The 20,809-nt window shown below is 40.1% G+C and overlaps 1 protein-coding gene across 7 annotated transcripts in view; it reads left to right on the forward strand.

The window, feature by feature from the left end:
- Positions 1–20,809, forward strand: part of ATP8A1 (ATPase phospholipid transporting 8A1) — a 237,728-nt gene that overhangs the window by 112,875 nt on the left and 104,044 nt on the right. For all 7 annotated transcript variants that reach the window (XM_082464159.1, XM_082464158.1, XM_082464162.1 and 4 more), the window contains 2 exons: positions 2,051–2,135; positions 6,875–7,014. In XM_082464159.1, coding sequence (XP_082320285.1) covers positions 2,051–2,135; positions 6,875–7,014 — 225 coding nt within the window. The remainder of the gene's footprint in view (positions 1–2,050; positions 2,136–6,874; positions 7,015–20,809) is intronic.

The following is a 20,809-nucleotide window of genomic DNA, read 5'->3' on the forward strand; positions in this document are numbered from 1 at the left end:
ACCTTTTTTTTTTCCTACTTGATACTTTATTATTATTGATTCTTGAATTTCATTGTGTAGCTCTTCTTTATTTGGCTTTACTGTATAATGTGGTATTCCATATAAGTGAAATTTGGGGATAACTGAGAATTACATCAGTGCTTTATTCATTTCACACATATTTTTTGAATACTTGCCATGTGCAAGGCACTGTAGGTGAGGGGCAGAGCAGCATTGGAACTTCAGACTAAAAGATAAACAGGAAAACAATGCTTTGTATGAAAATTTACCGAAGATAAATTCTTAGCCATGAAGCCTAGGCTCTTCACATACTTGACTGTAATCTGACAGTGCATGCCACTCCAGCAGCATCACCCCACCATGATTTTCCACTTTTACCTTGCCAAGGGCTAAGACACCAGATACGTAAATCCATTTAGGATTTTATGTAAAGGTAGACTCAGTAGGTTCAAGGTCTGATCCCAGGAGATGCACATGCTTTAGTTCTTGTGAAGAAACCTTTTTTGGTTCCTAACAATGTATCAAATACTTGATGTGGCCCTCTGAATAAATGAAAGTTACTTTGGGTGAAAAGGTATCTGTATGTATTTATTTTTCACACATAAGCATGGCCAGTTGTGATTGTCATTTAAAACATACTATGCAATTCATGCAGAAGGCCACATTCTGTCCCCTGCTTTCCTTGATACTATAAAGAGGGTAGAAAATTCTCCTAGTCTGATCATCAGTTTCTTCCACTAGGATGCTTAACTACATTGCAGAATTTAATCTCCCTAGCTTTATTACTTATCACTTTTGTTTTCATGACTTTAATTTTTTTTAAGATTTTCTTAATTTTAAAATGGCCTATTTTAATTTCATGGAAAATTTCATTAGCCTCTCAAAAAAATAGTTTGTAAGTTATACCTTTCGTTCGCAGAAAGGAGCCTTGAGGGGAAATTATCATTTCCTTTTGCTTTGCCCCTCTTCCCATTCCACCACTGAAAAATGAAGAGAAATTCATAATTGGAGCCTGGAATATTCCATCTGTTCTGAGGTCACTAAGTTCTGTTTCTCTCAAGGGTTCTAAATCATACTCTATTAGTCTGCTTCCAAATCTCAGCCCTGAGACTGGAGACCCCAAAATGAGTAATGCCACTGAGAAAGTAATTGCAGGTAAATGATTTATTTTTTCCTGGTCTAATAAAACCATGAAGGCCAAATACTAAAATTCCTAAAACATTAAACCCAAGCTGAAGAACGACTAAAGGAACAATAGGCAATTTACAAAGGGGCAAAAATTAGAGAAGCGTACTGATGCTTGAAGTTAAAGCTGAAAGGGACTTTAAAGATAATCCGGTAATTTAATTTTACAGACTAAATAAATTGAGTCGTAAAGCTAAGGCGACACAATCAGAAATATTCATCTGCAAGGCAATGCTAGGTTTGTCCAAGATCCTCCCTGCTCTACCCACCAGCCCACTCCATGAATTTAGACCTGTGTTTCTCAGAGTTTGTTCTTTTGTGAGCACCAATCCCATGAAGATGCCCTAACCTCTAAAAGGTTCAGTAGTAAGTTTGGGGCATGTACCATACTGCCCCCTTGGAACCACCATGCGCATTAGCGTTTTAAAGGCTCTGAGAAGTATTGCAGGAGGGCAAGCTCTTTAGCTTTGTTTCGCCCAGCATTTCCCAAACTCTTTGAGTCCTGGACCATTCTTCCTTATAGCACCTATGAATACTGCATTGTTCTGCAAAATCTTCAGGGGTTGGGGGAGATATTGCAGCACATCACAGGTAGGCGAAGTATTGATAGAATATGAGGTTTTGAACATTGCAGTAACTATGGATTTATTCAGAAAGGAGAAAGATGAAAATATGGGATTAGAACCTTATTTCTTAGTGTCATAAGGGAAACAGTGTTATTAGGGGAAAATATTTTGTGCTTCAACACTAATGCTAAAAGTGATTTTTTTAATACTCATTTGCTGCTAATAATGTTGCCAACATCAACTTTATTAAACTCAGAATTCTTAGTTTAAGTGTGTTATACCTTCTGTTTGTTTTCTAGGACACTGTAATTTATGACCGACTGGCAGAGACTTCAAAATACAAAGAAATTACCCTAAAACATTTAGAGCAGTTTGCTACAGAAGGTGAGTGTAGTATGGCAATAAAGCATGATTAAAATAAAATGAAATCATATGCTACTAATATCTTACAGGATCATTCTTATTATTTTACTTAGAGATTCCTAAAGTAAGATAAAAATGAACGTTGATAATTTAGATTATACTCTATGCTGTTCCCACCCATTATTTTTATTTCGCTCTCCTGTATTTATTAAAATTTTGAGAGACTTTGTTCCCACGTTTTAGGGGATGTAGGGCCTATAAATCTGTTTGCTTTTTAGGATAGATACTGCTTACAGTTGGGTTTTTTTTTTTTCCAGCATTTCAGACTTTCTTCTTTTTTTTTTTTTTTTTTTAATTAATTATTTATTTATTTATTTATTTATGGCTGTGTTGCGTCTTCGTTTCTGTGCGAGGGCTTTCTCCAGTTGCGGCAAGCAGGGGCCACTCTTCATCGCGGTGCGCGGGCCTCTCACTATCGCGGCCTCTCTTGTTGCAGAGCACAGGCTCCAGACCCGCAGGCTCAGTAGTTGTGGCTCACGGGCCCAGTTGCTCCGCGGCAAGTGGGATCTTCCCAGACCAGGGCTCGAACCCATGTCCCCTGCATTAGCAGGCAGACTCTCAACCACTGCGCCACCAGGGAAGCCCCCAGACTTTCTTCAAACACACAAATGGTAACAAAGGGCACCCACAAGTGACAGGCATGGTCCCTAAGGCCTGGCTCAAAGGCCATGCTGGAGGGTGTGAGGGACTTCTCAGCCCTGCTCCCTCAACAGCTCTGTCCCTTACTACTCTGCACCTCACGGGCACCTCTGAGATCAGTGAAAAGTGCGCAGAAACTAAGTTACTGTAGAGGAAGTTGGGCCCTGCCTCGCTGCCAAGAAAGAGGGGCAGGTTCTGAGGAAAAGATGGAAGCGGGCTACTGGGTCGCCACTCAGGAGGTGCCAGGCTGCTCCCTGGTCTGGCCTGCGCCACCCACAGCCTTGGACCTGGGCAGAGAAGGAAGCAAGGAGACACTCCCCACATGGCAACCCTGGGCAGCTGGAGAGTGTGGGTCACTGGTCATGTGATACCCCCCAGCCGATGGCCAGACCTCTCTCTGTTTACAGTTTAAATGCTTTATAGCTCAAGCAATGCAGAAGGAAAGAAACAAGAGTTGAAGAACTGGGTATTCTAATCTTAAGAAAGAGGAGAAGAAATAAATAAAGCTCTGTAACTATTAAAATAGTTATTCAACTTAGTGTCAACTCAGAACTTTTTATTAAGCCCCTACCACCTGCCAGGCTCTGTGTGAGACCTGAGAATCCGTGGCAAACATGCTTAGTTCTGTCTCTGTTCTACTGAAATGTAGTCTAGGGAGATGATCTAGATGAGTTGAAAGGAAGTGAGAGTTGTTACGCATTAGGGTCAGTTCCTACAGGAATTTATAGAATCTTATCTCTAAACTTAACAAAAGGGGCCAGCGCCGTATCTGAATCTCCCATCCAAGTTTTCACTCTTGTCTGCTTCTGCTGGAACTGTTGCCAGTGGCACCAAGCCTGACCTCTGATCCAATCCTTTTCCTCTTAATCCGAGCTGCAGAAAGATAGGAATGTTTTTAAAAGCACTAGGCTTTGATAAAGCAGGAACATGAAGAACCTTCTCCCATTTCTCCTCCAAAAATGGAAGAGCATGAAGACCCATACGTCTGTAGAGTTCAGATTCCATGAGGCGCAACTTCAGAGGGGCTTGGCGGGTACAGCCTACCCAGCACACAGCACAGGTTCCTTTTTTGAGGAGGGTTAGGGTAGCATCTTTCTCCTCTCTGGTTGTGATGTTAAAGATATTCCAGCTCCTAGACACATTCCAATTGGCTTGGCCTCCACCTCCACCCCTTTCTCTCTGGCCCTAGGTGAGAAGCATTTGTGCACCATGGCTACCCCAGGGTAAGTTCCCAGCCAGGTTTCCAGAAGAGAAAAACATGTCCTAATATGGCCCAAAGATTTCAGTTCTACTCTAAGTGATCTGGCAGGGAACAACCCTACTCCTTTCTTGGAAGATGGAGTCCTCTGGCCACTTTATGTCCTATCTTCTTTGCTTCTTCTTTTTTTTTTTTTTTTTGGCTGTGTTGGGTCTTCGCTGCTATGCACAGCCCTCTCTAGTTGCGGTGAGCGGGGGCCACTCTTCACTGCGGTGTGCAGGCTTCTCATTGCAGTGGCTTCTCTTGTTGCGGAGAACAGGCTCTAGGCGTGCGGGCTTCAGTAGTTGTGGCACGTGGGCTCAGTAGTTGTGGCACACAGGCTCTAGAGCACAGGCTCAGTAGTTTTGACTCACGGGTCCAGCTGCTCCGTGGCATGTGGGATCCTCCCAGACCAGGGCTCGAACCCGTGTCCCCTGCATTGGCAGACGGATTTTTTTTTTTCTAACATCTTTATTGGAGTATAATTGCTTTACAATGGTGTGTTAGTTTCTGTTTTATAACAAAGTGAATCAGCTATACATATACATATATCCCCATAGCTCCTCCCTCTTGCATCTCCCTCCCACCCTCCCTATCCCACCCCTCTAGGTGGTCACAAAACACCGAGCTGATCTCCCTGTGCTATGCAGCTGCTTCCCACTAGCTACCTATTTTACATTTGGTATATATGTCCATGCCACTCTCTCACTTCGTCCCAGCTTACCCTTCCCCCTCCCCGTGTTCTCAAGTCCATTCTCTTTGTCTGCGTCTTTATTCCTGTCCTGCCCCTAGGTTCTTCAGAACCATTTTTTTTTTTTTAGATTCCATATATATGCGTTAGCATACGGTATTTGTTTTTCTCTTTCTGACTTACTTCACTCTGTATGACTGACTCTAGGTCCATCCACCTCACTACAAATAACTCAATTTCGTTTCTTTTTATGGCTGAGTAATAGTCCATTGTATATACGTGCCACATCTTCTTTATCCATTCATCTGTCGATGGACACATAGGTTGCTTCCATGTCCTGGCTATTGTAAATAGAGCTGCAGTGAACATTGTGATACATGACTCTTTTTGATGGCAGGCAGATTCTTAACCACTGCGCCACCAGGGAAGCCCCTCTTCTTTGCTTCTTTTTCTGACATGGTCCCGGCCATATTTTATTTGACTTGAGATCGCTAGCACCTAATTGTTCTGAGCTAAATGACCTTGAGCGAGGACATTGTCTTCTTGGGAACCTAGTTAACTGCATTTATCATGGCTGGCAAATGCTTCTGCCTCTTCCTTGTTCCAGCTCATCAACTTTTTTCTGGCTGAGGGTAGCCTCCAAGTGAATTATAAAATTGACAGGCATTGAGCCCTAGAAGTAGGTCACTTCAAACATCAGCTGTGATTGTTTTCCCAGAGTGTTTCTGTTGGGTATTCTTTTTTTGGTCACTGTCCCTCAGTTTTTTAGACTCTTTATACTACAGATTCACAGTGGTAAAAGAGCAGTAATAAATACAACCATATATCCCAGTTAGAGGAAGGTGGCTCTCCCAGTAGACCCCACTGGGGTCCCTCTCTTCCTTACTTCATAAGCGTCTGTGAAGCCACTGTGTTCAGCACTGGAGTTACAGGTATGAAGAACTCTGGGACCCTGCCCTTCAGGAGCTTCAAGCTAATGTAGGAGATCACAAGAAAAGCAATATGAAACATTGTCATTCGTACCACAGGAGTGTTGGGGATTTCTGCCTTTGGGGTCTGGGTGAGAGGAAGATGCTTCAAAGAGACGGTTTTAAGAACTGAGTCTTAAAGTAGATGCAAGGCAGGCAGCGGAGGGAGATTGGGAGAGGGTGGAATGGAGAAAAGAATGACCAGTTTGTGCAAAGACCCTACCATGGGAAGTGAATGGCAGAGAATGAGGTGGAAGGCAATTGATATGTGGTGACTGAGCCAGACTCTGAGGTTTGGACTTCATCCTGGGGAACGATTAAAAGACTTCAAGCAAAGGAATAACCTGATAAGATTCGTTCAGATTTTAGAAAAGTTACTCGAGGCATGGAGGTGGATTAAAAGAGCTGGGGAATTGGACACTAAGGTTCCATCGAACTTGAATCAGATTTCAACATGTTGTTTGAACTGAATCAGTGTTTTCGAAATGAGACTTCGTTAAATGAAAATGGAAGTGTCAATCCAAATTTAAACCACTTCTTTCACCCCAAAATGAAACTTCATGCTGTTTGCAGGCACCCCTTACCCACACTCCAACCCCCCAGGAAAATTAACCTACTATTTGTCACTATAAATTTACCTTTTCTGGACTTTTCTTTTAATGAAATTCTACAATATGTCATCTTCTGTGTCTGGCTTCTTCCACTTAACGTAATGGTTTTGGAGGTCATCTATGCTGCAGTATGCATCACTACTCCATTCTTTTTCATTGTTCAAGAGTATTCTGTTGTATGGATACACCAGTTTTTGTTTATCTGTTCACCAGTTGATGGACATTTGGACTGTTTCCTTTTGGGGTCTGGTGTGAATGGTGCTGCTAATGAACATTTACCTACAAGTCTTTGTGTGGATATATGATTTCATTTCTCTTAGGTAGATGGCTGGGAGTGAAATTGCTGGGTCATATATTTATGTTTAACATTTCTAGAAATTACCAAACTGCTTTCAGAGTGGCTGCAGCATCATTCTACCTAACTGTAAATATCCTGAGCACCAGATAAATATCACAGTGCTCTGGGGAAAAAAAAAAAAAAAATGGAAGTGTCAGACTTCTGAACAGAATCTTATTTGATGTTGTGGTGGGGGGTGTATGCTCCCTTTTTTCAGGGTTAAGAACTTTGTGTTTTGCCGTGGCTGAGATTTCAGAGAACGACTTTCAGGAGTGGCGAGCGGTCTATCAGCGGGCATCCACATCCGTGCAGAACAGGCTGCTGAAACTGGAAGAGAGCTACGAGTTAATTGAAAAGGTACGTGGAAGACTGTTTTGCCCGTAAGGAAAGTTTGGTTTCCAGAAAACTTGTCTTAATTCAAGGGGCCAATAAAATTAAAATCAAAATATCTTGACACACCGCTAAATTGTTGGGTCTCCTCCGGTCTAAGTACTGACAGCTCTTAAAGTTTTTGCTGAAAAGTCTCCGGAATTGCTTTATATAGATCTGGGCTCTTTTCACAATTTTGGATCAAATTTAGTCTCATCTAGCAATACCCTTGCCAAAGGTGTGCATGCCTCCTGCCCACACACAGACACGCACACAAGCTGCACACACATGCGTGTATATAGTTAATGAAGGTGTATAATGTGTAATACAAAGTAATATAATAAATATACAGCTTGTGTGACTCCATAGCCAATCATATAGAATGTATAAGTGAACAACCCAGTGCTTATACCTGGCCTGTCATTGTTCACTTAGATACATCCATCATTTCTGCCACAATTATAAATATCCTCATTTTACCGACAAAGAAACCAAGGCTATTCAGCCAAAAAAAATGATGGATACACTATGATTGATGCTGCATAAATAGCAAGAAATCTTGCTTCCTAAATTAAAAATAAAAAACATTTTTATGTTGTACTTACTGTGTGCCACGTGCTGTTTTTAGCACGTGAATCTTAAATCTATTAACCCAGAGGTCCCCAACCTTTTTGGCACCAGGGACCAGTTTCATGAAAGACAATTTTTCCACAGACCAGGGAGGGGGGATGGTTTCGGCATGATTCAAGCACATTACGTTTATTGTACACTTTATTTCTATTATTATTACATTGTAATATATAATGAAATAATTATACGACTCACCATAATGCTGACAGGAGGCAGAGCTCAGGCAGTAATGCGATTGATGGGGAGCGGCTGTAAATACAGATGAAGCTTCACTGGCTCTCCTGCCGCTCACCTCTTGCTGTGGGCCAGGTTCCTAACAGGCCACGGATCCATAGCGGTCCATGGCCGGGGGGTTGAGGACCCCTGTATTAAATTATTTAATCTTCATAACATCCCTTTGAGGTAGGTAGTGTTAATTATCCCAACTGTACAGATGAAGAAATCAGGGTACCAGAGAGGTTAAGTAATTTGACAGAGATTACTCGGCTCGTAGAGGGTGAACCAGAATTCTCACTCTGGCTCCAGAGTTCATACTCTTAGCCACTCGAGTATCTTCATTCAAACCTTTAACTTTCCATTAAATAACTTGCTAATTACATAATTCCTTCAACTATACTCATGTTTATAAGGCATAGACTCAAGCTTGCTTCAAGTTGATCTTGCCTTCAGATGAGTGACGACCGACATGTTTTTTCTTCTTCGTCCCTCTCAATGTACTTCCTGTCTTGGATGGTAGCCAACACCATGGATGTCTCCCTGGACCCTTCCCTCCTTCCTCTCCCTGCATGCCCCCCACTCTGTGTAATACCGGCAGTGGCATGTTACAGCTGGAGGTGGTTTTCTCTGGTATGCAGTTGCCACTTGTGACTCTAGATACTGTTCCCCTGTCTTCTCAGTGGATTGAGATCACTTTAGAAGCTAGTTTGTGTCTCATCCCTCCCTTATATTTGAACCTATTTTGTATCCTCCTTATTTCTCAGAAGACTTCTGATAGCATGTATGGAACCCTCCAACTCAATAAATCCCACCACCGCCACCAATTTTAGATGTGCACACACAGCAGGAGACTTGTTATTAATCAATTTATTGAATTTCTCTTTCCCTTTCTTTTCTAATATCCTTATATATGATTGATTATGTCTTTGAAATATTAGTGAAATAAAATATTTTTTTATTTATGAGACCATGACCATAATCTCTTTCAATATCTCCAACCAAAGTCCCATATTGTCTTAAAGTACTAATGGTATTGATTCTTAATCTTCGGCTTTTCTTACTCTTTTGAGAAGTTTAAAAAAAAAAAAAAAACTGTTTGGAAATGATTCTTTTTCTCCTGTCTCCTTTCCTACACAGCCTGAATATAATGTAGCCTTTTCCCCTGTGGCAGTGGTAGAATTAATATATAATAACTGACAATAAAAATATTTTAAGTGGATTCTAACCATTAAATTTTGTTTCTACTTGAAGTGCACTGTAGCAGATTCTGGAGTTCAATGTTTAATGTGCCTAACATTTTTACTGTGAATGTCCTAGAGTTTATAGATTCGATTTTATAGGTTTAACAGTTGTGTGTGTGTGTGTGTGTGTGTGTGTGTGTGTTTAATATCTGTCATTAAATTTTGACTTCGCTCTTTTAACTAAAACAGATGTTCAACCTTTCTTCCAGCAGATGGCGATCGCGAGTCACATTGAAATTTAAGTTGCCTGGGGAACTCTATTACATGTATTTATATATTTTTAGTTTACAGATACAGAAGCCTCCCTTATGACTGTCTCTTACCTAAAATAAATGAAAAAGAGAATGTATAGCTAATTCCTCTTTACTTCATGATAAGCCATGCTCTCTTTTATTGAAAAATCAGAAAGGTGAAGAGATTGGTTCCTGTGGTCAGCCAGCTTGTTCCATATAAGGACTGATTTTCTACATCCCCTGAAACCATCGTTTCTTTCAGTAATTAACTTAAGTAACTTTCATTAAGCGGTTAATAGATGCTAGGTATCAGGGATGCACAACCAAATAAGGAACACTCAGTGTGGCCCTCTGAGTGTCATGGTCTGAACCAGTTCCACCAGGAAATCCAGAGGAGTGACCCACAAACTTGGACCATAGCAAGCTTTCAGAGAGGTGGTAACTTTTGAAATGAGCCTCAAAAGATTATTTTACCAGTTAAAGGAGAGCAGAGGTCTTTTCAGAAGAAAAAGAATAGGCACAATGACACAGAGGGGTCCCTGCAACTAAAAGCTGCTTTTCTGAAAAATGATTTTCCCCCCTGATCATTTGGGGACTGTGGGGTGACAGCAGGTCTCCCTTGGTCTGAGCTTCCATTCTTTGTTAAAATCAGCTGGGATTGGTATTCAGGGGGAGTTGTGGGGAAATGTTACCACACATCGTCGTGAGGCGGGTTTCAGCGTGTCAGCACAGGTTCTGCTGGTGTGTCACTCTAACTTAAATTTAGCTGCCATAGTCCTAGGCGCATCCATTTTGGCTTCTTCCTTGGCTACTTTAAATGAGACTCATTTATTGTAATCTGTTTTTCATATGGTTGGGATCTTTTTTTTTTTTTTTAATTTTTTACTTTTTTTTTTTTTTTAGTCATTTTTTAATTTTTATTTATTTATTTATTTATTTATGGCTGTGTTGGGTCTTCATTTCTGTGTGAGGGCTCTCTCTGGTTGCGGCAAGCGGGGGCCACTCTTCATCGCGGTGCGCGGGCCTCTCACTATCGCGGCCTCTCCCGTTGCGGAGCACAGGCTCCAGACGTGCAAGCTCAGTAATTGTGGCTCACGGGCCCAGCCGCCCCGCGGCATGTGGGATCCTCCCAGACCAGGGCTCGAACCCGTGTCCCCTGCATTGGCAGGCAGATTCTCAACCGCTGCGCCACCAGGGAAGCCCGGGATCTATTTTTTATATAGACCATAGTATTGGACTTGTAAGATAATGACTTTTAAACTGTGAGAGTGGTTTTCGAATCTCTCTTTTTTTCTAAGAGCAGAACCCATTTTCCAAACTAAATATTGCCTGAATATATTTATATATTTTCAGTGTATATGTAATGTACAAAAGCAGAGCTGCTCTGGTTAACAAGTGGAGAGGTGGGGAGAAGCCCCTAACTGGCCCTCCCTTCAGACCCTACCTTGCCCTCATCATGGTCCACGAGTGGCTTTTCAGGACGCTGGGGCTCCACGGAGCACAGTTTGGAAACCAGATAATATTCCGTCTGTGTGTGAAATTTTTAGGAAATGTGCTTCTCAAAATTTCTATAGATATTTTCCCTCACTTTTCAACAAAAGATCAGAACCTCCTTGTGGTCATACACAAGATGTTTCTGGCCATATTTGAATTAATGATGCAAAATGCCATTGACACATTAACGGTAGCATTACATTAAAGGCATTTAAAATGTGGAAGATTTGTAGAGCTTTTCCTGAAGTCAAGAATGTATTTTTAATATGTTACAAAATAAGTGGAAATGTTATAATATGATTAAGGTTGTACTTTTAAGCCCTGCTGTCTGTCTTATCCCTCCAGTGTTTGTTCAAACAAGTAATTCAGTTTTCAAAATTTAGTTAAAAGCCTTATTCCCTTGGGGGCTATAACTCCTAGCATAATTCCAAAAAAAATGTATCCAAATAAGCCAAGAACATCCAAGAAGATAATGCCATGTGTCCCTTGGTGCAATGCTTTGTTACTTTTCTACCCAGCTCATCTGAGCACCAGAATGCCCCCCTTCACCTCCAGGGCACAGTAAAGGAGAGAGGATGTGAAAGGTTTGAAAAAGTTCTCTGGATAGGGTTTTCCCTAGTGACAGTCATTTTTAGAGGATTTAGGACTTTTACATCAGTCTATAAAATATCATCAACATCTCTGCTACACAGTTGTACAGTTTGGGCTCCAACACTTGCATTCAGATGGTAGACTTTTCAGGATTAAAAAGAAATCATTTCTCTAATGCTATGAGTTGTTTCAGGATGTTCCTGAAACATCTTTTTTTTCTTTTACTAAATAAAGGTCAGGAAAGTGACAGTTATTACTAGGAAACCCAAAACATTCAGGAACAAGAAGGCTCACATAGTTAAAATGCCAAAGGGATTGTGAGAATCACATCAGATACTTGAGGTGTCTTGACCCAGTTTGAGGAGAATTGTAGCATCACTTGGGTTTTGTGGACAGAAAACACCTTTTCGTCTCTGTTCATCACCAATTGAAAGAATTTACAGCTGTCTCATTCTTTCAGACAACACACTTGACCTGTTTTACCTTCTTTTAGCCTATTTCTTTTGAAAGACAATGTATTTGGACTTGTAATTTAGATTATGAAACTACTTATAGTGTTGGTCTATGCTTTTAAATATTATTTTTTAAATTAAGAATTTATTTGTTATTTGGTCGGGAAAAAATTGCAAATAAATAACAGAATAATTATCAAGTCTTATACTTCACTAGCAGTGGTTTCTCTGTAATTTCTCACCTTCCTCTTTGATCTGCTACTTTATATTTATTTCTAAGACACAAATTTATTTGCCTCATACTCATAGTATGCTGCTGGATTCCTTTGAAAATTAGTGGTACAGAGGGCTTTGATCTTACTTATTGGGGAATATTTTATAATTAAACCATGGGTTGAAATATGAAGGTATTCCTTCGTGGTAAATAGAGTTTTTGAAAATTTTTTATATTTATTTGCTTCAATAGGGAAATGCAATTGCATAAATTACCTTCTAATCGCTTCTGATGTTTAGGAAAGCAAGTTATTTATCTTGAGCATTACAGAAAACAGTGAGATATAATACTTGTCTAGTATTTCCCTGGTGATAAAATTGTTCTTCTTCTCTTATTATGAGGCATAAATTACAAAATATGCTTTTTGAAAAATCAAAACTCACCCCATACTTTTATCTGTTAACGTTTTTTAGATTAATTATGGGTCAGAGAGGATCATTTTTGAGCTTAAGAGTAATCAAAAAGCTACAATTTTGGCAGCATTTAGCGCCCCTTTGAATCAGATAGCTGTGTTGTGTCTTATATGCACAAATTTTATAATTCACAGTTAATATATATCTTCCACTATCTTGAAGCTTCATGAGAGCAGGGATCATTTTTATCGAATTCATCTCTGTGTCTCCAAGACTGCCTGTCTGGCCTGTATTAATCACTGAATAAGTATTTTATGAATAAATGAATGAGTCAATTAAATAATTAATTCAAAGGCTAAATTTACTTAGTAAGTGCTTGCTTAACGAAAGCCTGCCTTCTGTTACCCACATAGTTCATGCTTTCTGCACGTTGAGGATGTTGGTTTCAAATGCGTTGTCACTAAGGATTACTTTAGGGATGTGTTAGAAAAGGTAGCTAAGGATTTTAAAGAATGCATTCGTTAGAAATTTAGACTCAGTCATTTTTAAGAAAACCTGTCTTCCTAGTTATTTAACATATGAATGTGGGACGCACTTGGTCGCAGAGATTCAACAACAAATGCCTCAGCACTTGTCAGGCTCTGTTGTGGGCTCTGGGGCACAGGAGGGGGGAAGGATGGAAAAATCCCTGTCTTCATTTCAGTGCAGGGAGATAGGCAGTAAACTTGAACACTGGAAAATGTCATTGCAGACAGGGCTTAGCACCCTGGGCTCTGCGATAGGCACCTGAGATAGGACAGTGAGGTAGTTAGTGATCTTTTTTATACATTATTTCCTTGGTTCCTCCCCAAAATGTGGTTGACATTTCTGGGATTTTTTAAAAGACTGCCTTGATGTGGCATAATACAGATCGACCATTACACTCGGGGTAACTAACAGCAGTCCAGCACCCTTCCCAACATATGGTGGGGAGTGGTGTAGAGGATTCCTAGAGAAATAGAAAACTTAATGAAAAGCAGAACTTTTCCTGAACATTTATGACTGCCAAATTCACAGTAATTTCTGTATTCGAACTGAATACTTTTTCAGATAAAACTACCCGTTTCTATTCTTAGTAGCTGCCCATATCACTTTCATTTGTACTAAAAACTGAAACATACTAGCTGAAAATTTACATGATGTACTGGTGATTTTGTGGTTTCAAATTCCAGTAGTTTCCTGTTTTACTGTTTGCTTAAGAACATTTGCAGTCTGTCAGCTTATCTACTAAGAAGACCTGCCAATTTTTGAGCCTTTACTAAGCTTCAAGTCCTCTGCTCCTTAACTTGATTATTTAGTTCCAGGGGCCTCTAACGTGGGGTACACAAAATGAACCACTGGGGTAAGCAAGAAAATGTTATAACTTCTGTTTCTATTTATGTTTTACTCATCTTTTTTTTACAATTTATTGTTGCATTTTGCAATGTATATAATTTATTAACATTAACAAAGCAAATCGGTTATACAAAAGATATAGACATACCTAGGTCTTAGGTAAGTACTCAACATCTTTTCCTACCTGTACTCAAAAAAAAAAAAAAAGGTTAAGATAAACAATCTATTTTCATCCTCAAAACAACTCTAGTACAGCCATATTATTAGCTTTATCTTGCTGATGTAGAAATTCTTAAGTTATTTGCTGAAGAACGCATATCCAGTAGTTGGCAGAGCAGGGATTCAAATCCCAGTTCTGTCTTAATTCCAAATCTCATGTTCCTAATCCGTATGTTATTCTGCCAGCATGGTTTAAAAGAAAGCAAGAATGTATGTAAAATGTTGGTGACTTGAAAAGTAAAATGTAACCACGTGTGTAGTTGAGTCATCATGAGATCAGCCCCTGGGGTTGGGAGGCATGGTATTCAGGACCCGTCTGCGTAGGAAATGAGGCAGGCTGTGTGCACTCTGTGTAACGTAATGTACTCTATCCTCCTTAAAAATGAAGGTGGGAATATGTTTTTCATGATTTTCCCTCAACTCATCTTTAGAGTCTTCTTAGTGAAAGTACTTAATGTTCCCTTAGATCTCTAATCTCACGCTTCTCCTTTCTGGCTGATCGATCCCTTATTATGAAGGCTTCAAGGTAAACTTGCCACACTGGGTTTTGCTGTCTTCTCACTCAGATAAGATGGATGTGTTGTTTTTGCAGGCTACACCCAATCGCCTCTCAAATCCTGATTCTTTTCAGCTGGGTGTGTGAATTCTGACCTTATTTGGCAAGCCCTTGGCTCTGTGAGAATTCAAATATGATTTCTGTGGTTCAAAAAGCACCAAGTTAAAACCTCCTTCTTGGCCTTGGTTGCCTGATTTCTCCAGAAGCAGGCTAATGAGCCATGCCAATGATTTAACGCTGTTAGTCTTAGTGTACTCTAGCTCGGCTTCAACTGAAAGGACAGAGGTATGAGAGTCTCTTCTGTTAATAAATAAAACCCCTTTGTTGTGTGCAAAGAGATGTCGAGAAGAGAAGCACAAGAGTGAATGATGCCCAGTGGAATGCAGACCAGAGAGAAGCCGGTGAGCTTTGAGAGCCAGCGTTGTAGAATGGTTCTGAGAATCCCATGGCCACCAGGGCCTCTGTATTCCAGAGCTACCATACCTTAAAGCTAAAGAGCATGATGACTGCCACAGTCTCCCAACTGGTCTGGCAGCCTCCATTCTTCCCCATCCATCCCCAGTTGGCCACCGGTGAACTCTCTGAGGGTAAATCTGATCCTGTCCCTCCCCTTCTACAATTCTTCCCCAGATGTCCTTTGCCTTTGGAATCCCAAACATAAAAAATAGCCCCTTTGATTTCCATTCCCTGCCGGTTTTTCCAGGCTTATCGTTTTCCTAACTTACTACTCAGAGTTTGAGATGACTGATCCAATTTCATCCTCAGAACAACCCTATTAAATTAGCATTACTTAAATCACCACACACCTCGCTTCATTTACCGATTCCATATTGACTATACGGCAGCTTCTCAAACACAATGTGCATTTGCATACCTCTGTCTTTGCAACATGTGATTTCTTCTGTTTGGGGTTTCTTCCCGCATCCCTCCCCACCTCTCCCAAGTGCTTGGCTAATTCTTAATTCTTCGTTTAGGATTTTAGGTCAAGTGTTAACTCGTGTTGGATGTTTTTTTTGAGCCACCCAAACTAAGAAAATACTTACTTCCTGTTTTTATCTTTTGTACTCACGGAAAATTTTGTGTTTACTTCTAAGATAGTATATAGCATATAGTAATGTGATTATTTAGGGAGAGTACAGTTTTTCTCTGATGGTAATCGTATATTACAGTTGAGAGGCTCTGTCTATAGTTTGGGATTGCAAGGAGAGGAGAGAGAACTGGGACCAGAGGACCTAAGGCCAGGCTAAGAAAGAAGGGTCAGAGCTGACCCAGAAAGTATCAAGAGCAATCAGTCAGGATGGAGGCCGGTGCAGAGATGCGCTGCTCACCAGTATTACGCATCAAGGGTCTGCAAACTCCAGCACAAGAACCACATTCACCCACTGCCTATTTTTGTAAATAAAGTTTCATTGGAACACAGTTCCAGCCATTTGTTTACAAGTTGTCTTTGGCCATTTTCACACTACAGTGACAGCACTGAGTTGTTGCAGCACAGAATGTACGACCCTCAAACCCTAAAATATTTACCATCTGTCTCTTTAAGAAAAAGTTTGTCAGCCTTGCTGGAGACAAGCAATTAGGTCCTCAAACCAGCAGCATTGTCACCAATGCACCTTTCCAGGCCTCATCTCAGACCTACTCAGTGAGAAATTCTGGGGGTAGGGCCCACTGGTCTGTGTGTAATAAGCCCCTCAGGTAAATCTGAAGACCACTGCTCTCCATTTCTGCTCCTGTGGCTAATTAGTTGGGGCTTGATGACAGACAGGCAGCAGAGTCTAGGAGAAACAGATACCAACGCAAGTCAAGGGGGTACAGTCAGAAAACAAGGAAGGGAGTATCCAAAGAATGGATTCTGAAGTACAGATTCGAGGAAGGAAGGGACTATGGTTGTGTCGCACCATCTTGCCCAGAACTACCTGCTCGGTGTGTGTGAGGGAATGAATGCAGGCACACGTGTGTGTGTGGAAGGGAACCAGTCCCAAAATGTGAGTCTGGGGCCTGCAGGTGGAAACAGGAAACAGGTACCCCTGGCAGGAACGCCTCAGGACTGAGGCTGAAACCCATTCACGGAAACAGAGTATTACCAAAAACTGAACAACAGAGACAAATGTTTAAAAACCTGATGATTTACATAAAATTCTAACTTTCATTTAATCTCAGTTTTACTTCCCATTCGCTGCCTTGGGGTGTGTATTGATTCTTGGTGTCTTGTTTCTACCATCCTAGCTCAGCTGTACCCCAGTTTGACCTTACATAATTTATTCAACCTCCCCGAAGCTATTAACTGAATGAATCAGTGTAAAGCACGTAGCAGTATCTGGTATTTCTGTGCTAAGGAAATGTTTCTTCATCTGCCTAGTCACAATCTTATTTTATGTTGTAAGAAAGGTTCCCAAATGTTACTACTATTTATTCATATTTACTCCAGTGATAAAACTTTATTTACCAGTATTATTCCTTTTATTTGTCTTCAAAGAAACTTCTGCCCGATAGTCCATGTTATCGTCTGAAGCCCAAGTTGATATGAGTTTGATAACTGTGCTTTTTCTCATTTAGGAACATATCATAAACTTTTTAAAAATACGAAATAATCTAAGCCCTGGCACAATATTTGCTTATATGGAAATAGGTCATTTTAAGGTTCCGTTATTTCCTGATACATGTAATATAAATGTATTGGGGGAAAAACACAATTTCCAAATCTGTCATAATACATTTTACCATAGTTTTTAAATACTCTACATGATGTTTGTATCTTCACTAGGGTAGAAATTTTATACTTATATCCCTTTTTAAAAGCATTACATTATGAACATCTAAAAGAGAAAATAAGATCATTGATGACTTTTCTAGGTAAATAAATATTATTTCATGATTTTTCAGTGATAACTAAATCTATATTATATCAAAGAGGCGTCAACTGAAACCTTTATAACTTTTGGCACAGTGACATTTTGAAAGTAAAATTAGTCTTTGGAGGTTTTTTTTTTTTAATTCCATAAATGCCATGGGAATTTTATCACGTTTCAACACTTGCTGAATATGTAATTCCCATAGTGACCATTAGTGGCCATCTGTGTAAGGTAATACATGTTTGGGATGAAATTGATTATGGCCTAAACACTCTTGTGTTATGATCAGGAAAAGCACGCAAAGTTCAAATCTTTTTTCCTAATGATCATTGTGTAGCTAAAGATATTCATTTCCAGAGGCTGGACAGCCTATCACTCAAGATCTAATCTCACAATAAATGACACCAGGGCCAAAGGAAAGGAGCCTGCAGAGCCTTCCACTAAAATTAGTAATTGCTCTACCTGAGGATCTCTTAGGATAAAGGGAAAATTAACAGGCTTTCAAATGTAGTTTTTCTTTCGTAGGCATCAAAGTAGACCCACTGCAATTTTGCTAAATATTCAGAAATGTTTCATTAGAAATTCCTGTTATCATAGCCACCAACACTCTCCAAGTTAACCTACTTGTAACATTTCTCAGCATATTCATTGCTGGCCCTACCTTTTTGGTACTTTATATTATCTTTGCCTGGTTTGGAAAATGTTTCCTTTTTACCTGTGCAAAACCAGCTGCTTTCCTTCTTTCAAATATGCTTTCAGTACCATCTCCCCTATGCAGTCATTTTATTTTTATTAGGTTTGTGCAGAGTAGTGTATACCCACGTACTTCCTGAGCTCATATATCCCCTTAAAGTAGAACTAGAAAATGGGCAAATAAACTTGTTTATATATTTCTAATTAGAGTATTCACATCTTGGCTCTCACATTATCTGGTTACCCCAGGGTTTTGTGAAACATACTACAAAAAAAATACTTTTTTGGTTTAAAATTTTTGAGAACTTATATTACTGAACTATCTTCATGATCTTTTAAAATCTTATCATGCTTTCTGTGGAATATCTAACATTTGAACACAACTATATCCTGATCTTCCCTGGCATGTGGGCCAGAATGATTTAGCTACTGATTTCCCAAAAGTAGCTGAAAGAACTGATGGAATCATTGTCTCAATGTTGAAATACAGCAGTTGTGATGCTGGCATAGTTGATGCTGGCATAGTTGATGCTGAACTGGTCTTCCTTTTCATTCTTGAACTTCCTGATGATGATTATTCATCAGGTTTTGATAGATTTCAAATCTGCTTCCCATTAAATATAATAAAATAATGCTATCTTTTTAAAGAAGGAAATTTGCCTTCCTGTCTTATATATTATATACTAGGAAGTCATGCATCAAGTGAATCTAATAGCATAAGTTATTTGGAATATATCGAAGAGAAAATAGTCTAGATTGCAACAATACTTTAGAACATTTGGATTGGGGTTTTTTTTTGTTTTTGTTTTTTCTTTGTTTGTTTTGTCATTCACTCGCTCTGCAAATATACCAAATGCTGACTATCAGTGTTCTGGAGATACAGTATAAAGGTGAACAGAACCTGGCCCCTACTTTTCCTTTTTCAACTTAAAATTGCACTTCTTATAGGTAGCCAGGGACCAAAGACTCCCCAGAGCTCTTCTTCAGCATCTCCTCGGAACCTGATGTGGTATGTCTGGGCTCGCAGGGTCTTCTTTGAGTCAGCACTTAGTGCTCAGGCCAGCGTTCTTATGAGGAATATGCCCAAGTTAAGGGCCCTTCACTCCCCCGTGCCAAATAAGGACATCAGCCTACAACCAGAGCAGGAGCTGCATTTGTTCCTCTACCTGATATTACTTAAGTAGAAAAGAACTTAAAGAAGTCAACACTAGCCCCTCACAGACTGATGCCTACTTAATTTACTTCAGCCAGCATTTACGGGGCAGAGACTGGGAGTTGACCACTGTCTTGGGCACCATCGTAGACACAAAGGGACGAGAACGCGATGGGCAATACAGAGGATCTTGGTTCAAGCCCTGCCCTTCCGTAATCTATCAAGTTATGTCACTGTGACAAATCATTGCCCCCCCCCTGGGCTCCTGTCTCCTCATTTGTGCAGAAACAAGGAGCTGGGAGGCATGATCCCTAATTTTGAACAAAACTACCAGAGTCATACGTTTAAACAGGTCATCTTAATATGATAAATTAAGTATGTAAAGATGAGCCAAGTTCTATCAGAGCACAGCAGAGGGGAAAACTTGTTTTAAGAAGTAAAGGAAAACTTCTTTTGGACTTCCAGGATGAGCCACGTTTCACCAGGCAGGGCCGTGGTGGATGTGTGTGTGTCTGTACACATACCTACGCCCGTAAACACATGCAGGCGTGTATATACTAACACTGATGCATAGGCTCGCCCATCTATATTTAAGCCCTGTGGCAGAGACTGCAGGCCGGCTAATTTAACACCTATTCCTACTGCCCTTCTGCCTTGCCCCTCCACTGAGGCTGGAAAAGCTAAATACTAACAGTTCAGGATGGCCACGTAACACCATCGGGCCAGTTGCTGTATTTGGAAATTCGCTGAGGACTTTTAGAAACCCTTTTGCTTTTCAAATAAGAGGTGGATACAGTTGGTTTTACCACCTTTTTCTTGTCTTCAGGGTGGCTGTTATAATTATAGCTGTGACAGCCACCTTGAGACATTGAGAGAAATCTGGAGAATGCGTGGAAATATCTTATACCCACAGCTACCCGCTTCAGTACTAAAGATGTTAGAAATAGGAGTCTTTATTTAAGCCACTTTCAGTCAGATTTTTTTCTATTATTTATAGCCAAAAACATTCCTAAGCAATATACTCATCAGCTACACACACTCACTCTTATGTGTTTGTATATATATTTAACTTTATTTTCCATGCCTACCAAGACTTGGGGCTATTTTTAGACTTGAATTGTGATGAAAAGTAAATAGGACTTAAAGGAAAAAATAGAAAGTGGAATGCTTTCTTTGTTATTATCAACCCAGACACTCTCCTTTGCAGTAATTTCCCTTATATCTAGTCTGTCCTTGTCTGATATTATAAATAAAAAAATGAAGGCAAGGAGGGAGAACATAGTTGAGAAGAAAGATAAATGCTGAAGTAGTTCATTCTGGAGGTTAGGTTATGCGGAAAATGGGTAAGACTGAGAATCAGTTGGTTGTGGCTTGCAGAACACCTTTGGGAAGGGTACCCGACTAGTGACAATGCCTGGTCACATGATGGAAAGAAAGATTTAAATCTTAGTC

Source organism: Balaenoptera physalus, assembly GCF_965194825.1.
Source record: "Balaenoptera physalus genome assembly, chromosome: 5".
NCBI classification, from domain to species: domain Eukaryota; kingdom Metazoa; phylum Chordata; class Mammalia; order Artiodactyla; family Balaenopteridae; genus Balaenoptera; species Balaenoptera physalus.